The following is a 17,223-nucleotide window of genomic DNA, read 5'->3' on the forward strand; positions in this document are numbered from 1 at the left end:
GTCAATAACAAGATGTATTTTTTAAGAAAACATATCTAAACTTGAGGTTTCCTAAAAGAGGATTATAGGCAATCTTGTTTTTTTTCAAAGCCAAGCCTATGGTTTCTACTGTTCCTGAAGGATACTCATCAGGAAGTACAATATCCTTTGTCTACATTGTAGAGGCATAGGTATGCATTAGACAAAGATGCACAGTCCGTCTTCTCAAAAAACTGGATATCGGTGAATAAAACAAGTAAAATAAGCAGGGTAGGCCTTGAAGATAACTGAAATTAGACCTGGATTTGTATTTTAGCTCTATTGCTTACTGCTTTGGACAGACATCTAAATGTCTTTAAGTGTACAGATTTACACTCTGTAAAGTGAGAATGACACCTTCCAGGATCTTCTTAAGATTAGATAAACTACTAGCTCAGGGCCTGGTATGTACAAGTGCTCCATAAGAGTTTCTTCTGTTCGTGTTATAATATGGTAGTAATGAGAGGTTGGCCTAAGATAGTGTGCCTGTAAACTTTAATTTTCATATGTTAGAAGAGGATAATATATTTTTCACAGGCTATTTTAAGAAGTGAAATAATATGTGAAGAGTACTTCATGAATTACAATTGCAATACTATATGCTATTATTTGTATTAAGGAAAAGTTTTTATATATTGAAGGACATATTATAAGAGAAACAGACTAAAGTTTGGTTTAAAAGAAAGGAAGAATGCTGGAAATGCTAATTTGAATCTTACCTATTGGTTACGTTATGCCCGAGTTTTTGTGTCCGAGAGACCACCAAGGAGCCAAGCACCGATGCAATCACACGACGGTTTATTTGACAGGCTTAAGCTTGGGCCCAAGTATACCCGACACAGCGGAGTAGGGACTTGGACCCTGAGGTGACATGCTTAAGCTTGGGCCCAACTATACCCGATGCAGCGGAGTAGGGACTTGGACCCTGAGGTGACATGCTTAAGCTTGGGCCCAAGTATACCTGACGCAGTGGAGTAGGGACTTAGACCCCGAGCCAGATTGCAGTCAGTTTTTAAAGGCAGAATAGGGGTGGACTTGGCGGTGGGTGAGGACAAAAGGGGTTAGGGATGATGTAAGTATCTAAGGAATTTTGGAAGCGAGGTCTCCAGGACTTTGAGGGGCTAGCTGTTGTCTGGGGAAAAGGTTATTCATTACCAATAACAAAAATCTTCTTGTGAGACCCTTTAGGTGTATATCAGTGGGTCATATGCTTGGGAATGATCGCTGACACTATCTTGGAGGTTTAGAGATAAAGTTTCACATTTCTCCTATCAAGTGTCCTTGTTAGTGAGATTTAGGTTTAGAAGAAATTTAACTTTATTTTCATTTCCTTCTGCCTCAGCCTCCTTCAGTTTTATGGTGGGGAGGGCGACATTAGGGCTTAAAGAACTGAGTTATTTGCCTCTGGAAATTGTGCTATTGTTAAGATAGCTTCTTGGTTGTAAATCTCTAGAACATTGGTAAACCAGGGGAGACTCCTGTCTTGCAGGATTGTGATCTCTGCAAGTTAATTATTTGCTTTTCCCCCAGGGCAGCCAGGGGTGGCCGAGGAATGTCACACATACTACCGAGGGAAGGGGAGGGGAGCGGGTGGAGAGGGGGTGCAAGGTGCCAGCCTCCACTTTGCCAAGATGGCTGTACTTATGTTAGGGCTAGACTCGAGGTGGGTACAGCCTTGTTTTTCTTGGCCTCCACAGTTACAGATTCCAGTAACTACTTCCTGTAATCACTTCTGTTATGTTTCATGTTTCTATAAGTAAATGTGGCTTTAAATATAGTCTAAATTGTTTGATGGAGCTTAGGAAGTATCAAATAATCAATTTTGAGCTCACTGATTTTTTTTTAAATGTGTTTAAGCATTAGCAAAGAAAATGGTTTATTTTCTTCTTCCAAATAGCAAAAGGAATGCTGTAGTGACTCTAGCCCATGGTGTTAATGGTCATTTGGGTATCAGACTTCAGCTTTGTTTGCTGTTTGCTGTTGATAAATGGAAGTATTAATGGCATTAATAGTATAGTTTTGATCTTATCATATTTTAGATTAGAGGCTTAAGAACTACTCTTCATAGATTTATTCTTAATAGTTATCTATCGGTAACTAATAAATATTAAGAGGGAATGTACTGTTGCTTATATACTAAGATTTCTGGTTGTTTATTTTTTCCGCCTTGGTTTCTTTTTAAAACACCAAGGATATATGAACCAATGACATTTCTGGTGTATATAGAAATACTACTTTTATATGAACAATTTTTCTGTAATTGATTATTAACTGATTCACAGCAAGTTAAAATTTGAAGATTATTTTAGGGATTCTTGTTTTACAGGAGCAATCTGAGCTGAGGAACAGAGTTGTTGCTTACCTAATAGGAAATGGTACATGGTACAGGAGTTGATAGTCTTAGGATCCATCTGTTATTTTATAATCTGTGTTCATATTACCTCTGAAAGTGTGATCAATTCTGGCTTCTAATTTTGGGATTGGTATGGTTAGAAAGAGCAATGAATTGAAACAGTCTAGAAACTTGGGTTTTGCCGATGGTGGGTCTGCCGTTAACTCTGTGACTAACATTAAGCAGGGCACTTATCCCATAGATTTTTAAAAGCTCTCTTAACTCTGTACTTGATGCTTCTTTAATCATTATTTCCATTCCTTTTCTTAGTAAATTTTTGCTTTGCTATTTGCTAAGTCTGGTTAAATAAATTTATCTTGATCTTTTTAGGTTGATTATTCTAGACCTTCAGCAAAACACAGGAAAATAGCTACCTCATTTCGTGACACTTCTCTCAAAGACATTTTAGTGCTAGCATGCTCTCTTCTAAAAGAGGTAAGTTTTTAAATAATTCAATATCCTACTTAGAGTATTTAGGAAATTTTAAGTTTCAGAAGAACTTCAATTGAAACCCCCTTCCCCAACCGCCATTCTGCCTTTTCCAGATTTACTGTGAACAATCTTAATTTAGGTACAGTAGATTTCCACGAGTCTGTAAGAGGTTCCAAAAAATTCACTTTTATTTAACAGAGATATAATAAAACAAAATCTAAAGGGAATTCAGTAACTTATCTTTAGGTAGTTTCACTGTCTTCCTACTACTGCTATAGATTATTTATTACAGAAGCTAATTGAGACTTAGTTTCTTTATTTTTGTTGCCTGTATTTTAATGGGATGCAGATGAACAATGAAATGGCAGTAAGTTTTTCTAATTCATCAATTATCAGTATTCATAGGTGAGCCAAGACAGTTGACTTTAATAATTTGTTTGGGAAATTATATTTTCCCATTTGCTACTTGGTGCCCTGTGGATTATTAGGATTATTATTATAATTAATAATTAATTATATTAATTATATTATATTAATTAATAATTATATTGTGTTTGCTTGTAATATAGGGATTCCGTCATGCGGTTCAAGCTTTTAAATTGGCATAATATAGCATTTCCTAAAGTATGTTCCAGGAAGTACCTGTTTCTAATTATTTCAGTTCTCTAGATAGTTAGTAACAGGATAACTGCTGCAGTGGGCCAGTCTGAAAGACCCTCTATTGTTTTTTAAATTTTCCTTTTCTATGAAAAATTTTAACATATGTAAAAGAAGGTTGAAGAATATAATGAGCTCCCCTTGGACCCATTAACCAGTTAAGCAGTAACAACTCCAGACCAGTCTCTTTTCATCTCTGTACTTTTCAAACAACTCTTTGTCTTTGTGTTATTCTTGAAGCAGAATCCCAAATTTCGTTATCACTTCTTCCACAGGTATTTCGCAATGTGTCTTTAGGAGATAATCTATTCTGATTGTGTCAGAGTAGACCTTTTGGGGGGGGGGGGAGGTAGGGTGTGGTAAGGATTGTTCTCCAGAACAATCTTAGACTCATGCAGCTCTGACCTTTGTTAACTGAATATGGATCATTTATACATAAAGTTCCCCACTTGAAGAATATTATATTTCCGGCTTGTTCTGAGCAGCCTTTGATCTAAAATAGATCCCAAAGATTTATACATTCTGCTGAGTACAGTATTTGTCCTAACGTTCTTTTTATAACTTTAGAAGGTGGCCTACAATTTGCAGTTAAGTGTCAAAGGTCTTATTCTCATTTTAGAAAATAAAATTTTGAAAACATTCTATTGTACATTTTTGTTGATTGTGATTTTACAACTTTTTCTGACATACACAACAACATAACTTTGCAGACTTTCCTTCCTAATTCTAATTTGGCATTGAAAAGTGATTTAGTGAAGTGACAATTTGTTTATTGATGTATTTCATGAAGTTTTATTTGACTTTCACCTTTTTTCAGGTGTTGGCCAAACCCTTAAATCTTCAGGATGAAGGTCAACAAACTCTAGTAATGCAGGTCTTGAAACTGGTCCTCAACTGCCTTAGCTTTGACTTCATTGGCAGTTCAGCAGATGAATCTGCAGATGATCTTTGCACAGTGCAGATTCCAACAACCTGGAGAACAAGTAAGAAGAAAGTTTAGTGTGAGGGATGGTCAGAGTCAAAGGCACAGAATTAAACAATATAGTTGCCAAATGTGCAGTTACCTCTAGTTTTTGTTAGGCGATCAAAAAATTCAAAAAGATTTGTAACCAGGGTAGCTGCTGATACCCAGTATTGAAATCTGCTTTCCTTACTTCACATCATGGGAGCTTCCATATTTTGATATTGGAAAATAGGAAAGCTAGCTCTAGAGTTAGGGGAAAAACAGGTTTGGGAGGGAAAATGAAGAGTTCTGTTTTGAAAGTTTCAGATGAATAGAGTGAGAGAGGATATAACACAGAGATATAACACAGAGAAACTGTATTTTTCAAAGTTAGAAGGAGAATGAATTAGAATAATGGACTTAGCAGAGCAGAATTGCAGCTTACTTCCTTATAGAGAAGGATACCAAGAAAAAAAAGCAAGCTCATTTGCTCTCACACATTTCAGAAAGATGATGGCACTAGGGTATTCCTACAGTCAGAGGTGAGGTGAGGACTAGGGCTTGGTAAAAAAGTCTGTATTCTGCTCAAAGTCCCCAGGATCTTCTCTCCCACCTGTGCAACTACCAACTTTTCATTTTTCTTCCCTGTGTGCCCTTTCCCCTTACTTTCCAAGACCAGACCTTTTTGTCCTCAAGAAATTAAACTGGGTATTTAGGATAACCAATATAGCAGGGGAACACCACAATTTTGTGAAAACTTCTAATATGGAAAGCAGAGATGAAAACAATTAAAAGGGATGTAGTATTCTTAGTATCGTGATGAATACATGAACCAAAAAAATGCAATAAAAATTGCACATACTGCACATAAACACAGACACACACCTGTATGTCCACATGAGTGCATGTAAAAATGGGAAAAATGAATAAGATTGATGGATTGTATCAGTGTGGTTTCCTGATTGTGATATTCTGCTGTAGTTTTGCAAGAATTTACCATTGAAGGAAACTAAGTAATGGGTGCATGGGTCTCTGTTATTTCTTGCAACTGCATATGCATCTGTAATTATCTCAAGAAGCTTTTTTATAAAGGGAGAGCTTAGTAGAAACAAAGTAAAGAGTAGAAGTAAACTTCAAAAAAGTATAGTTAATATCCCCAGGGAAATTTAAAAAAAAGTAACACATCCCTGAAACAAGATTAGTATTTTTTTAGTTTTATTTATTTATTTGAGAGAAAGAAAGAGAGAGAGAATGCATTGTGGGGAGGGGTAAAGAGAGAAGAAGAAGAGAAAATCTCAAGCAGACTCCCCACTGAGCATGGAGCCCCAATGTGGGGCTCGATCTCATGACCCTGAGATCACGATCTGAACTGAAATCAAGAGTCAGACACTTAACCAGCTGAGCCACACAGTTGTTCCAGAATAAGATATTGTTTTATAAAGCAAAGTTCAGAGAATGTTCCAAATATAAAAGATAGTTGCTTAAATAAAACACTTAATAAAAGATTGGAAGATAAAGTTAGGGAAATATCCCAGAAAGTAGAACAAAAAAGCAAGGAGAGATTTGATAGGAGAAAAATCTACAAGAATATCAGAGCATAAAATTAGGAGAGCTGGCATCTGACTACTAGGAGTTTGAGAAAGAGAATAGAAAAAAAAAAAAAAAAAGAAGAAGAAAATTTGCAAACAAATAACACCAAAAAAAAGTTCTTGGCACTGAAACATAAAATTTCAGATTGAAAGATCCCATGAAGGGCACATAGTAATGAATGAATAAAAGAAACACTAAGCTTCATAATCATAATCATTTCAGAGTAATAGTGATAAAAGGAAGATCCTGAAATCTACCAGAAAGGAGAAGTCACCTACAAAGGACTGGGGTCAAGAACAGCATTAGACTTCTCAGTATCAGCACTGGAAGCCAGAAGACAATGGAGTAGTATCCCTAAACTTCTGAAGGGAAATAATTTTCAAACTAGACTGAAATTATCAAGCATAAGGTTGAACTAAGACATTTTCAGACATGCCCATCCTCTTGAAATTTATCCTTTATGTGCTTGCTCTCAGAAAGTTACTTGACAAAAAAACCATGGAAGATGAGGGGTTTGTGAAAAGGGAGTTTCAAAACAAGATGACAATGAACAGACATAGAAAGAAGATAATTATATAACAAATTTAGGAACAAGTTGGAGGCTATAGGAGATGAGGGAAGGGGGGAGAAGTGGAAATTATAGGTTATTTGATGCTACTGATCACGTGGAAAATGGTATGAAGAACATTTTACAAATCTGTCAGAATATTTGGAAAGAATTCGGGACAGATAGATATACAACTAAGCACAGAAAAGATGCTATGATTAAATCCAGAGAGTGTTAGAAATAAGATCATAGTGTACTCCTTGGCTTAGCTGTTAACATTACTTACACAGCCATAATAAATGTAAACACTTAGAATTGATTTAATCCCAAATTGTTAAAATAGCGGATAGATTTTGAAAGAGGTCAGGTTGTGGTAGAGGCTCCAACCTCATAGCTTATAACAAATTCATTTGATGTTTAAGGTAAAACAAAGAAATAGTCATATAGCATGTTATTTGGAAATACGTATGTAAGTGTAGATTAAGAGTTGAAAGGTAGTTGGAATGGAGTAGGGTATAGCTGTTTTTTTATGATACACTTTTTAATAGTGTTTACTTTTTGATACTGTTTGGCTTAAATGTTTATATTATTGTAATACAGATGAAAATGGTAAGATTCTCCCAGTAAGAACTGTAGATGCTACATAGAAATAAGGAACATTTTAGCTAATTAGTTTCTATCTCTGTATTCTTTCATCTTTCAACGGACTATAGCTAGGAATTAAAAAGGAATTAAGCCTAACTGATAAGAGTGGCCACATGCAGAGGTCTTAGAGTTCTTGTTTGTGTGCTGATGTCTTACTGTTCACATTAAAATGACTGAATGGAAGTAATGGTATTAGAAAAAAAAATTTTTTTTCCAGTTTTCCTGGAACCAGAAACATTGGATCTTTTCTTCAATTTGTATCATTCACTTCCACCACTACTGTCTCAGTTAGTAAGTAAAAATCATTATTTCATTAAAAAGTACTTGCAATCTTTATCTAAGGGTGGTATCTATTTTAGTGTAAAAAGTCTGATTTATATTCTTGATTGGGTTCACCTCTCACAAGAAATGCTTTTTTACATCCCTTGGGATTTATGTTACTTGAGCTATTTGTCACATTCTGACCACAGGTTTCCTTTTCATGGGTGAATCCAGGACCTCTAGCTGTTGGTTTAGCTCTTGCCCAGAGCCAGGAAAGCTTGTCACCCTTTAAGTGTACCTTCCTTTCTACCCAGTCCCCACTCCTTCTTCTGGGTCTCAGTCTGGTAGTTGGCCACACCATCGTTTACCTTCCCTTTTCCTTCCCTCTCTCTAGAATTCTCCCTTAATCCTTCCCTAGGCTCACCAGGCAGCCCACATCAGTGTATCTGAATGAGAAACAAAAGGGGGATCTGCTCATGTAATTTTGTGATCATCACTCCAATTGTTCATTTATTTTTTGAATTAAATTATTTTGTGTGCTTAAAAATCTTAAAACTCTTTGATTATATAGTAACTTTGAGAATGTGAACCCCATCTTTGTGGAACCTGAAACAGAGACCAGGCAAGACTGAAAAAAGAAAAAGAAAAAGAAAAGGTTGTCAGTTTAATATCTAAGCTTCTAGAAGTAAAGTTGGAGGATTCTGATATTGCTATTTCCTGAAAAAACATGTTCCAGATTTAAAGTACAGATCCGTGGTGTGTTTGTTTAGATATGTTATTGCCTAGAAGGGGAGACTAGATTTGCAAAAATACTCTCTCCCTTTCTTTTTTTAAAAAACATGTCTGTTCTTCAGTCTAGGGTTTTAAGGTGGTGGTTTTTAAACTGCGTTTCACAGGGTACTCACTTTTGCGGTGGTGCCGGAGTTTCAGCCTTCTATCTTTTAACCAGAATAATTTTGTTTTTAGTTATTTAAAAACCATGTTTTCGTGTACGGTTATGTTTTGCAATAACATAAGCTACTGGCACTTAAAAAATTAAGTGTAAAACAACTGCTTTAAGAGAAAGTAACTAACATTTATTGGGCCTGCCCTATTATATGGTGCTTATCTCCCTTCATCCTTACAGTGGTCCTGCAAGGTAAGTATTATTATCCTCACTATGTTGTCAAGGAAACAGACCCGGACTGGCTAAGATAAATTTATTAGGGTAGCAAACTATATAATGAAACTGAGACTCAAACCCAGATGTTTTTGGCCCCCAAACACCAGTGGTTCCCAAACCTTCAGTATATCAGAATTGCCTAAGGAATTTTTTTTTTTTTTTTTTTTTTTTAACAGTAAGGACGCGGCAAACTGGAGAACATCTAAAAGGCCATACTCTGATTCTTGTCGCTGTTCTCACCTTTTCTAAGAGAGCCAGACATTATTTAATATCTCTTCATTAAAATATTTAAATCTTAACAGCCAGTTCTAATTTTTTTATGAAGTTGGCAAACATGTGGACCAAAACAAAACCTATGAGGGCCTGCTTGGCCTGAAAAGCTGCCAACTGTGGGCCTCTCACTTAATGATCAGACAGATTCCAGTGGTTTTCAGTAGTAGAATTAAGACCCCAAGTAGTGAAATTGTCTGGTAAAGTATTAACTTTTAGAAGATAACTAGACCATTTTTGTAGAATAGCTAATGTTCTTAGCAGCATTCTCCAAATTGCTCCTCAACTTTTTAATGAATGGTATGGATAAGATGTACTATCACCACATAAATTGGGGATATACTGGATTAAGTGAAGTTATACCAAGTTACACAAAAGCAAAGTTTTCCCACTTGCAGGATACTACTGTACATAGTGTACAGTATTTCTCAAACAGAGTCTACCACAAAACCATCTTTTATTTTCTGTAGAACAGCTGTTTTATTGGTTCGTGAGCAGAGCTGGGCAGCAGAAGCAATTGGAAGTCTTTGGAGTGTATGCCTGCCCAGGTTGCTTTGGCATATTTCACATAGGAAAATATATTAGAAGAGAATACAGATGAATAGAAATTTTAGTGGTGGGGTTGAAGAGTGATGGGTGGTGGTGGTGGTTGATGGTGTGTAGCTTTCATGATTTCTGGATTCTGTAGTACTTTTCTATTATTAAAATTAAAAAATACTTTTTTATGTGAAGACAGTGTTCCTTACATGTGGCCATAGTTACTTTTAAAATTGAAATGAATTTTGTTGTTCCTATTTTTAGGCACTTTCATGTTTAGTTCAGTTTGCTTCTACAAGAAGGTCCTTATTTAGCAGTCCTGAACGTGCCAAGTACCTTGGTAATTTAATTAAGGGAGTAAAAAGGATACTTGAAAACCCTCAGGTATTTATGAAGTAATTTAATTAATACTTAGTATGTAGAAATACAGTTTTTCTGCTGAAAGGTGTAATAAATTCGTGACTTGATTATGATTCTGGAAGGAAGTGTGAAGTATCACATCCATCTTCCTTAGATATCATTTGTAGTAGAAACGGGCAGTTTTAAAAAATGGGTGCTTTCCTGACAGACTTCTGTGTTCTTCCTTTTTCACTTTTTTCCATTCTTTTAGGTGAATAAGAATAGAAGGTATATACCCTGTGATGCTTCTGCTTTATACCATTGTGTCCTGCATTTCTTTGCTTGTACTTCTTACATTATTTATTAATTCAGAGTCATAGCTACCTTCTGAACTATAAGACTTAATATAAATCTGAACGTTAATATTGGATTAAGTGGCTTTGAATTATGAGATAATATCTTTTTGCCCTCTTGTGGACAAATAAGAGTTTGTAGATTTAAAAAATCTATATATTAACTTGCAAAGCTTCAGTAGCAATATTCATTTCAGAGAATTGCAAAGCCATTCTTAATTAGTGATTTGGCTGCCTAGATAAAACTTTTTGTTTTACTTTTTATTTTGTTTTTGGTTTAAAATATATGTAATGAAAGCACGGATTTTAAGAGGTTAAATGCTTTAAGGGGATTTATCTGTCTCTTAGTTATTACTAACTTTTGAGGGGACATACAATATTTGTACATAAAGAAAATGTGCTTGCCTAATAAGGAGCAATTGATTTTGTAGGTCATTCTCAAGAGTGTTTTAGTATTTTGTGTGTTATGCTTTTATATTTCCAATGTTAGCACAGTCATGAAATATACATGTTTTGTTGATAAATGGGATTTTACTAATATACTTTAAATTTTTAGTAGTTTAAGTCACTGTCATCAATCAGTATGTAGAAAATAATATGTTAATATCAAATAATTGTTTTAATTGGTTTTCCAAAATCCTCATGTTCATGTTTCATGTCTGTAAAAGTTAGTTTGAATATTTTATTATTTTAGAGTTACAAACATACTAGGAGATCTATGAGTATGAAGTATCTTTTTATAATTAGACTCTTTTATATTTTCATGGTGTTCATATGAATGAAATTTCTTAGAAACTTTCAGTACTAAACAGATACTTTTTGAATTCTCTTTCATGCCATCTGCAATACAAAGTGTTTGAACTTTTGTAAAGATGACACTTATACCCAGTCCTCAAGGAGCTCTCATAGACAACTAGGGACCTCTTTCTTGGTCTTTCCTTTTAACCTTTCTTTCCTCAAGATTACCTCTCTGTCTTGTAGTACTTCTGTTAAACTTTCTGCCCTTTCTGCATTAATTTATTTGAATGACTCTGCTTAGGGACCAGAAGTTGCTTGAGGGCACAGTGTCTATAGGAACTCTGTAAATATTTGTTGAATTAGAAGAAATTTCTGCTTATGTGCACAAATACCATTTTAACTTCAGTTCAGCTGGTATCACTTTTTTCCAGGGTTTCAAGAACCCATTCTGAATTTTCATCATAAATATTTCTCAAGTCTTCTGTTAACTTCTGTTTAAGCTGCAGTGTGCGTGCACCTGGGCACACACACATGCATGTACATATACATGCAAATTTTTTGTGTAATACGGTGGGTTCCCAAATACAATTTAGTCATCCCAGTGCAAAGCTTCTTCCACATCCTCTACTTTGGATTTCTTATTATGAATCATTCATGAAAACATTAATTTCAACAGGAATCATTTGCTTTATTTCATTAATAATCTACCCATTTGATACAGAGTACCAATGAAAATTGGAAAACTTAATAAAATACTCTCGGAATTTTATTGACAGGTTATTAGCTTGGTTTGTTCTTAAGTATTTTTAAAAGTCTTTTCTTTTTGTCTTATAATTTAGGGTTTGTCTGATCCAGGTAATTATCATGAATTTTGCCGATTTTTGGCTCGTTTAAAAACAAATTATCAGCTGGGAGAATTAGTTATGGTGAAGGAATATCCTGAAGTTATCAGATTGATTGCTAACTTTACCATTACTAGTCTACAGGTAAATAAAAATACATAATTGGTATTAAACAGATAATTTTAAAAATAAGTTCTTGGTAAGATTTGGTGGGGATTTTTAATATTTGTTACTGTACTTTACTAAAAATACTTACTCCAGGATTTTAAGTAAAAGTTCACTGGAACATATTTTGTAAAAAAAATTAGATCTAGACTATCTGAATATCTAATAATTGAAGGATGAATTGAGAAGCTATAATAAACTGTGAAGAAATAAAAACATTTTTTACATATTTTTGGGGGGGGAAATTTTTTATAAGTTTGGGGGGAGTTTTTAAAACCACATTTTCTATATGATCTCAACTCTGGAAAGTATTCATGGAAAGAATATTAGAAGGAAGTACACTAACATTTTAATAGTCCTCATCCTTGGGTCGTAGAATAATGAGAGATTGTTGGATTCTTCTTTATGCCTTTTTGCTTTCATAAAATTTGCTATGTTGAATGTTCATTGGCTATATAATTATAATAAAAGTTAATTTTAAAGTCTGTTTTTAGTAATTTGTCAAAAAAATCTTTTTAGTAATTTTGTCTTTATAGTTCTTATTCTAGGAAGATATGTCATTTTAAATAACATTTGCTTTATTTCTTTGTAGCATTGGGAATTTGCTCCCAACAGTATTCATTATTTATTAACTCTGTGGCAAAGGATGGTAGCATCAGTGCCTTTTGTGAAGTCAACTGAACCCCACTTATTAGACACTTATGCACCAGAAATCACGAAGGCCTTTATCACTTCTCGGTTGGAATCTGTTGCCATAGTTGTGAGGTATTGAAAACTAAATGTTTCTGTTGTGTTTTTACCTTTTGCATCTTGGAATTTAAACATTTGAAGTGTAATTTGCATAGTGTAAAATCACCCTTTTTAGTGAACAGGTCTATGAGTTCTCATAAAGATATACAGTTGTAGAACTACCTTATAGTTAGGATAGAGTATAGTTCCATCAACCCAGAAAATTCTTTTGTGTCCCTTGTAATCATCCCTTTTCCCACCCTCAGCCTCTGGCAATTACTGACTTGTTTTCCTGTAGTTTTTGCCTTTCCAGAATGTTGTATAGATGAAATCCTATGGTATGTAGTCCAGCTTCTTTCACTTAGCATAATGCATGTGAGACTCCTCCATGTTGTGTCAGGAGTTCTTAAAATATATTGCTGAATAGTATTTCATTTTATGGATGTATCACAGTTTATTTAACCATCTGCCTATTGATGGATGTTTGGGTTGTTTCTGTTTTTGTCAATTATGAGTAAAATAGCTATAAACATTCCTAAACAGATTTCTGTTTGATGGTAGGTAGAGAAGTAAATACCTTAGGGGGAGATTTCTGGGTTGAATGGTAAGTATATGTTTCACTTTAAGAGAAACTGCCAAACTGTTTTTCAAAGGGCTGTATCATTTTGCATTCCTACCAGCAATGTATGAGATTCAATTGCTCTTTATCCTCTTCAGTACTTGATATCGTCAGTTTTTAAGAACTTTAAAAATTTTAGTCGTTCTAATAGGTATGTAGTGGTACCTCATTTTGACTTAATTTGCATTCCCTTAACGACCAGTAATGTTGAGCATCATTTTATGTGCTTATTTACCATTTGTATTGTTTGTCAAAGTGCCCGTTAAATTTGTTGCCCCTTCTTTTTGAATTCGGTTGTTTATTTAGATTTCGAAGGTCTGTATATTCTGGTCACAAGTCTTTTTATTGTATGTATTTTGTAAATATTCTCTGTCAGTCCATAGCTTGCTTTTTCATTTCCCTGACAGTCTTTTTTGAAGAGCCAAAGTTTTAGAGTTTAACGAAGTCTGATTTATCCATTATTTTTTTCTTCTAGAGGTTTTACAGTTTTAGAATTTACAATTATTTCTCTGATCCATTTTGAGTTAATTTTTGCATATGGTATGAGGTAAGCCTTGACGTTGGGTTTGTTTTTGTTTTTAATGGATGACCAATTATCCTAGCGCCATTTGCCGAAAAGACTGTCTTCTCTCCATTGCATTGCCTTTATTCTCTTTTCAAAAATTAATTGACCGCATACATGTGCTTTCTGGACTCTGTTTTCATTAATCTGTGTGTTTCTCCTTCTACCAGTACCTTGTCTTGAATACTGTAGCCTTAATAGCTTTGAAATCAGGTGTATGAGTCTTCTCCCTTGGTTTTCCCTTTCCACAATCGCTTTGGCTCTTTTACTTCCTTTGCTTTTGCGTGTAAATTTTAAACTCATCTTGTCAGTTTCCACCAAAAAATCCTGCTGGAATTTTGACTGGAATTATTTTAAATTTGTAGATTAATTTTGGGGAAGAATTGACATCTTTGCAGGATCAAGTCTTTAGTCAGTGAGCAGGTTTTTTTTTTTTTAAATTTTTATTTATTTTTTAAGTTTCTTTTCACTGTTCCAGAATTCATTGTTTATGCACCACACCCAGTGCTGCATGCAATACATGCCCTCTTATAATACCCACCGCCAGGCTCACCCAATCTCCCACCCCCACCCCCTCCAAAACCCTCAGCTAGTTCCCCAAAGTCCATAGTCTCTCATGGTTCGTCTCCCCCTCCAGTTTCCCCCAACTCCCTTCTCCTCTCCATCTCCCCATGTCCTCCGTGCTATTCCTTATGCTCCACAAATAAGCGAAACCATATGATAATTGACTCTCTCTGCTTGACTTATTTCACTCAGCATAATCTCTTCCAGTCCCGTCCATGTTGATATAAAAGTTGGGTATTCATCCTTTCTGATGGAGACAAAATACTCCATAGTATATATGGACCACATCTTTATCCATTCGTCCGTTGAAGGGCATTTTGGTTCTTTCCACAGTTTGGGGACTGTGGCCATTGCTGCTATGAACATTGGGGTACAGATGCCTTTCTTTTCACTACATCTGTATCTTTGGGGTAAATACTCAGTAGTGCAATTGCAGGATCATAGTGTAGCTCTATTTTTAATTTTTTTGAGGAATTTCCACACTGTTTTCCAAAGTGGCTGCACCAACTTGCATTCCCACCAACAGTGTAAGAGGGCTCCCCTTTCTCCACATCCTCTCCAACACATGTTGTTTACTGTCTTGTTAATTTTGGCCATTCTAACTGGTGTAAGGTAGTACCTCAATGTTGTTTTGATTTGAATCTCCCTGATGGCTAGTGATGATGAACATTTTTTCATGTGTCTGTTAGCTATTTGTATGTCTCCATTGGAGAAGTGTCTGTTCGTATCTTCTGCCCATTTTTTGACGTGATTATCCGTTTTGTGTGTGTTGAGTTTGAGGAGTTCTTTCTAGATCTTGGATATCAGCCCTTTGTCTGTAGTGTTATGTGCGAATATCTTCTCGCATTCCGTGGGTTGCCTCTTTGTTTTGTTGACTGTTTCCTTTGCTGTGCAGAAGCTATTGATCTTGATGAAGTCCCAAAAGTTCATTTTCGCTTTTGTTTCCTTTGCCTTTGGAGACATATCTTGAAAGAAGTTTTGCTGTGGCCGATGTCGAAGAGGTTACTGCCTATGTTCTCCTCTAGGACTCTGATGGATTCCTGCCTCACGTTGAGGTCTTTTATCCATTTCGAGTTTATCTTTGTGTACGGTGTATGAGAATGGTCGAGTTTCATTCTTCTACACATAGCTGTCCAATTTTCCCTGCACCATTTATTGAAGAGACTGTCTTTGAGGTTTATCTTTTAATTTAATTAGTTCTCGGGTGTTTCTTTTCCTCACTGGTGATTTCTTTCCTTACTGTTGTATTCAGCATTCAGATTTTACATATGTTTAATTAGATTTAATTAATTAGTTTTTTTCTGGTGCCGTTTGAAGGTACAGTTTTTTAAATGTCAATTTCCAATTGTTCATGGCCAGTAGTTCATGGCTAGTGATACAGTTGGATTTTATATACTGACCCTGTATGCTAGGACCTTGGTAAACTCTGCTGTCTGTAAGAGGTTGTAGCGTGCGTGCACGTGTGTGTGTGTGGTTTCTTTGGGACTCTGTGTATAGAATCATGTCATCTTCAAATATAGAATTTACATTTACATTTTATTTCTTACCTTCCAATCTGTCTTTTTGTTTCTTTATCCATGGTAGAATTTTTATTTAACATAAAGTTTATTTGTGGTGAATAATAGCATATCACATTCTAATGTTGTCTGCAAACTTGTTCTATATCTGCAGAGATAATTTAGATGATCCACTGGATGATACTGCTACTGTGTTTCAGCAGCTGGAGCAGTTGTGCACTGTCAGCAGATGTGAATATGAAAAGACATGCACTCTTCTTGTACAGTTGTTTGACCAAAATGCTCAGAATTACCAAAAGCTTCTGCATTCATCTTCTGCAATAACTGTGGACAAGGCAATTCAGGAAGGTCAGTACATTTTATATGACTATGTATGCTGTTATGTTGAATTTTAAGTAGCTTTTCATTAGTCACTTCAATAATTTTGCTGCAAATTATTTTTATGTATTTCCCCCAAATCCTCATCTTCTAATAAGCCATTAATTTTATTAACCTTCTGGGTGTTTTGTTTGCTTGATGGCCAATTTTTAGTTTTCCTTTATAAGATACATGGGAATTGTGCCTCTGGAATGACCATCAAGAAAAGCTGATAATGGTATTTGAGTAGAGTTCATTAACTTGTAACTGTCTTTTAACTAATCATGTTTCCTTCTTTGCTATAGTTGACTGTAAATTCAGAGCCCAATTTCATCCAGTAAAAAATTGTATAAGACTTCATTATGGTTTTGCATCTGTGGATTAGCCTTCACCATGGCTTTGGTTTATCATTCTATTTTAATTCCTTGATTTTCTTATTATTTTTCTTTAAGTGTTTATTGAGGGAGGATTTATTTATTGCTATATGTCCCTTTAAACCCTTCAGGAACATAGCAGGGAATAAAATTTAAGTAAATACATTTTTTCACACTTCAGAAAAATCAAGTGAATATGAGAATGGAATGGGCTCTATATATTTCTAATAGGAGGCCCTTTAATTATAGTTGCAGAATTTTTTTCTTTTCTGTTTCTTCCTTTCATCATTTCGGAAAGGGAATGGTAAAGAATGATAGTCACACTCTCAATGATCTCCTATTTAAATGCTTTTTAAACAATTGTTTATAAGATTTTACATTTACTAATATCTTCCTAAAATGCCTTTTATTATGTTTTTGTTTTCATTTTTTGAGTCACATTAGAAAACCGCTGCTGGGCTAGATAGTGGAGTAAGTTGTTAACCTTCTCTACTGCAAATGTTTTCTCTTATTAAGATCTCATGATTTATAAATTAAATTGAGGAGCAGTTATTTTTTGCAGCATTTAGTTTTGTCATGATTGATTTCTTCTTTCAGTAGAGTTTTGAAA

At 34.9% G+C, this 17,223-nt stretch overlaps 1 protein-coding gene across 5 annotated transcripts in view; it reads left to right on the top strand.

Moving 5' to 3' along the window:
• Positions 1–17,223, top strand: part of RANBP17 (RAN binding protein 17) — a 317,076-nt gene that overhangs the window by 26,419 nt on the left and 273,434 nt on the right. For 4 of the 5 annotated variants that reach the window (XM_032851794.1, XM_032851791.1, XM_032851795.1 and 1 more), the window contains 7 exons: positions 2,741–2,845; positions 4,317–4,482; positions 7,442–7,515; positions 9,719–9,838; positions 11,724–11,870; positions 12,484–12,656; positions 16,037–16,230. In XM_032851794.1, the coding sequence (XP_032707685.1) occupies positions 2,741–2,845; positions 4,317–4,482; positions 7,442–7,515; positions 9,719–9,838; positions 11,724–11,870; positions 12,484–12,656; positions 16,037–16,230 (979 nt within the window). The remainder of the gene's footprint in view (positions 1–2,740; positions 2,846–4,316; positions 4,483–7,441; positions 7,516–9,718; positions 9,839–11,723; positions 11,871–12,483; positions 12,657–16,036; positions 16,231–17,223) is intronic. The other variant, XM_032851792.1, reaches the window with a different exon arrangement.

Source organism: Lontra canadensis, unplaced genomic scaffold (genome assembly GCF_010015895.1).
Source record: "Lontra canadensis isolate GAN:19392208 unplaced genomic scaffold, GSC_riverotter_1.0 scaffold5, whole genome shotgun sequence".
Taxonomy (NCBI): domain Eukaryota; kingdom Metazoa; phylum Chordata; class Mammalia; order Carnivora; family Mustelidae; genus Lontra; species Lontra canadensis.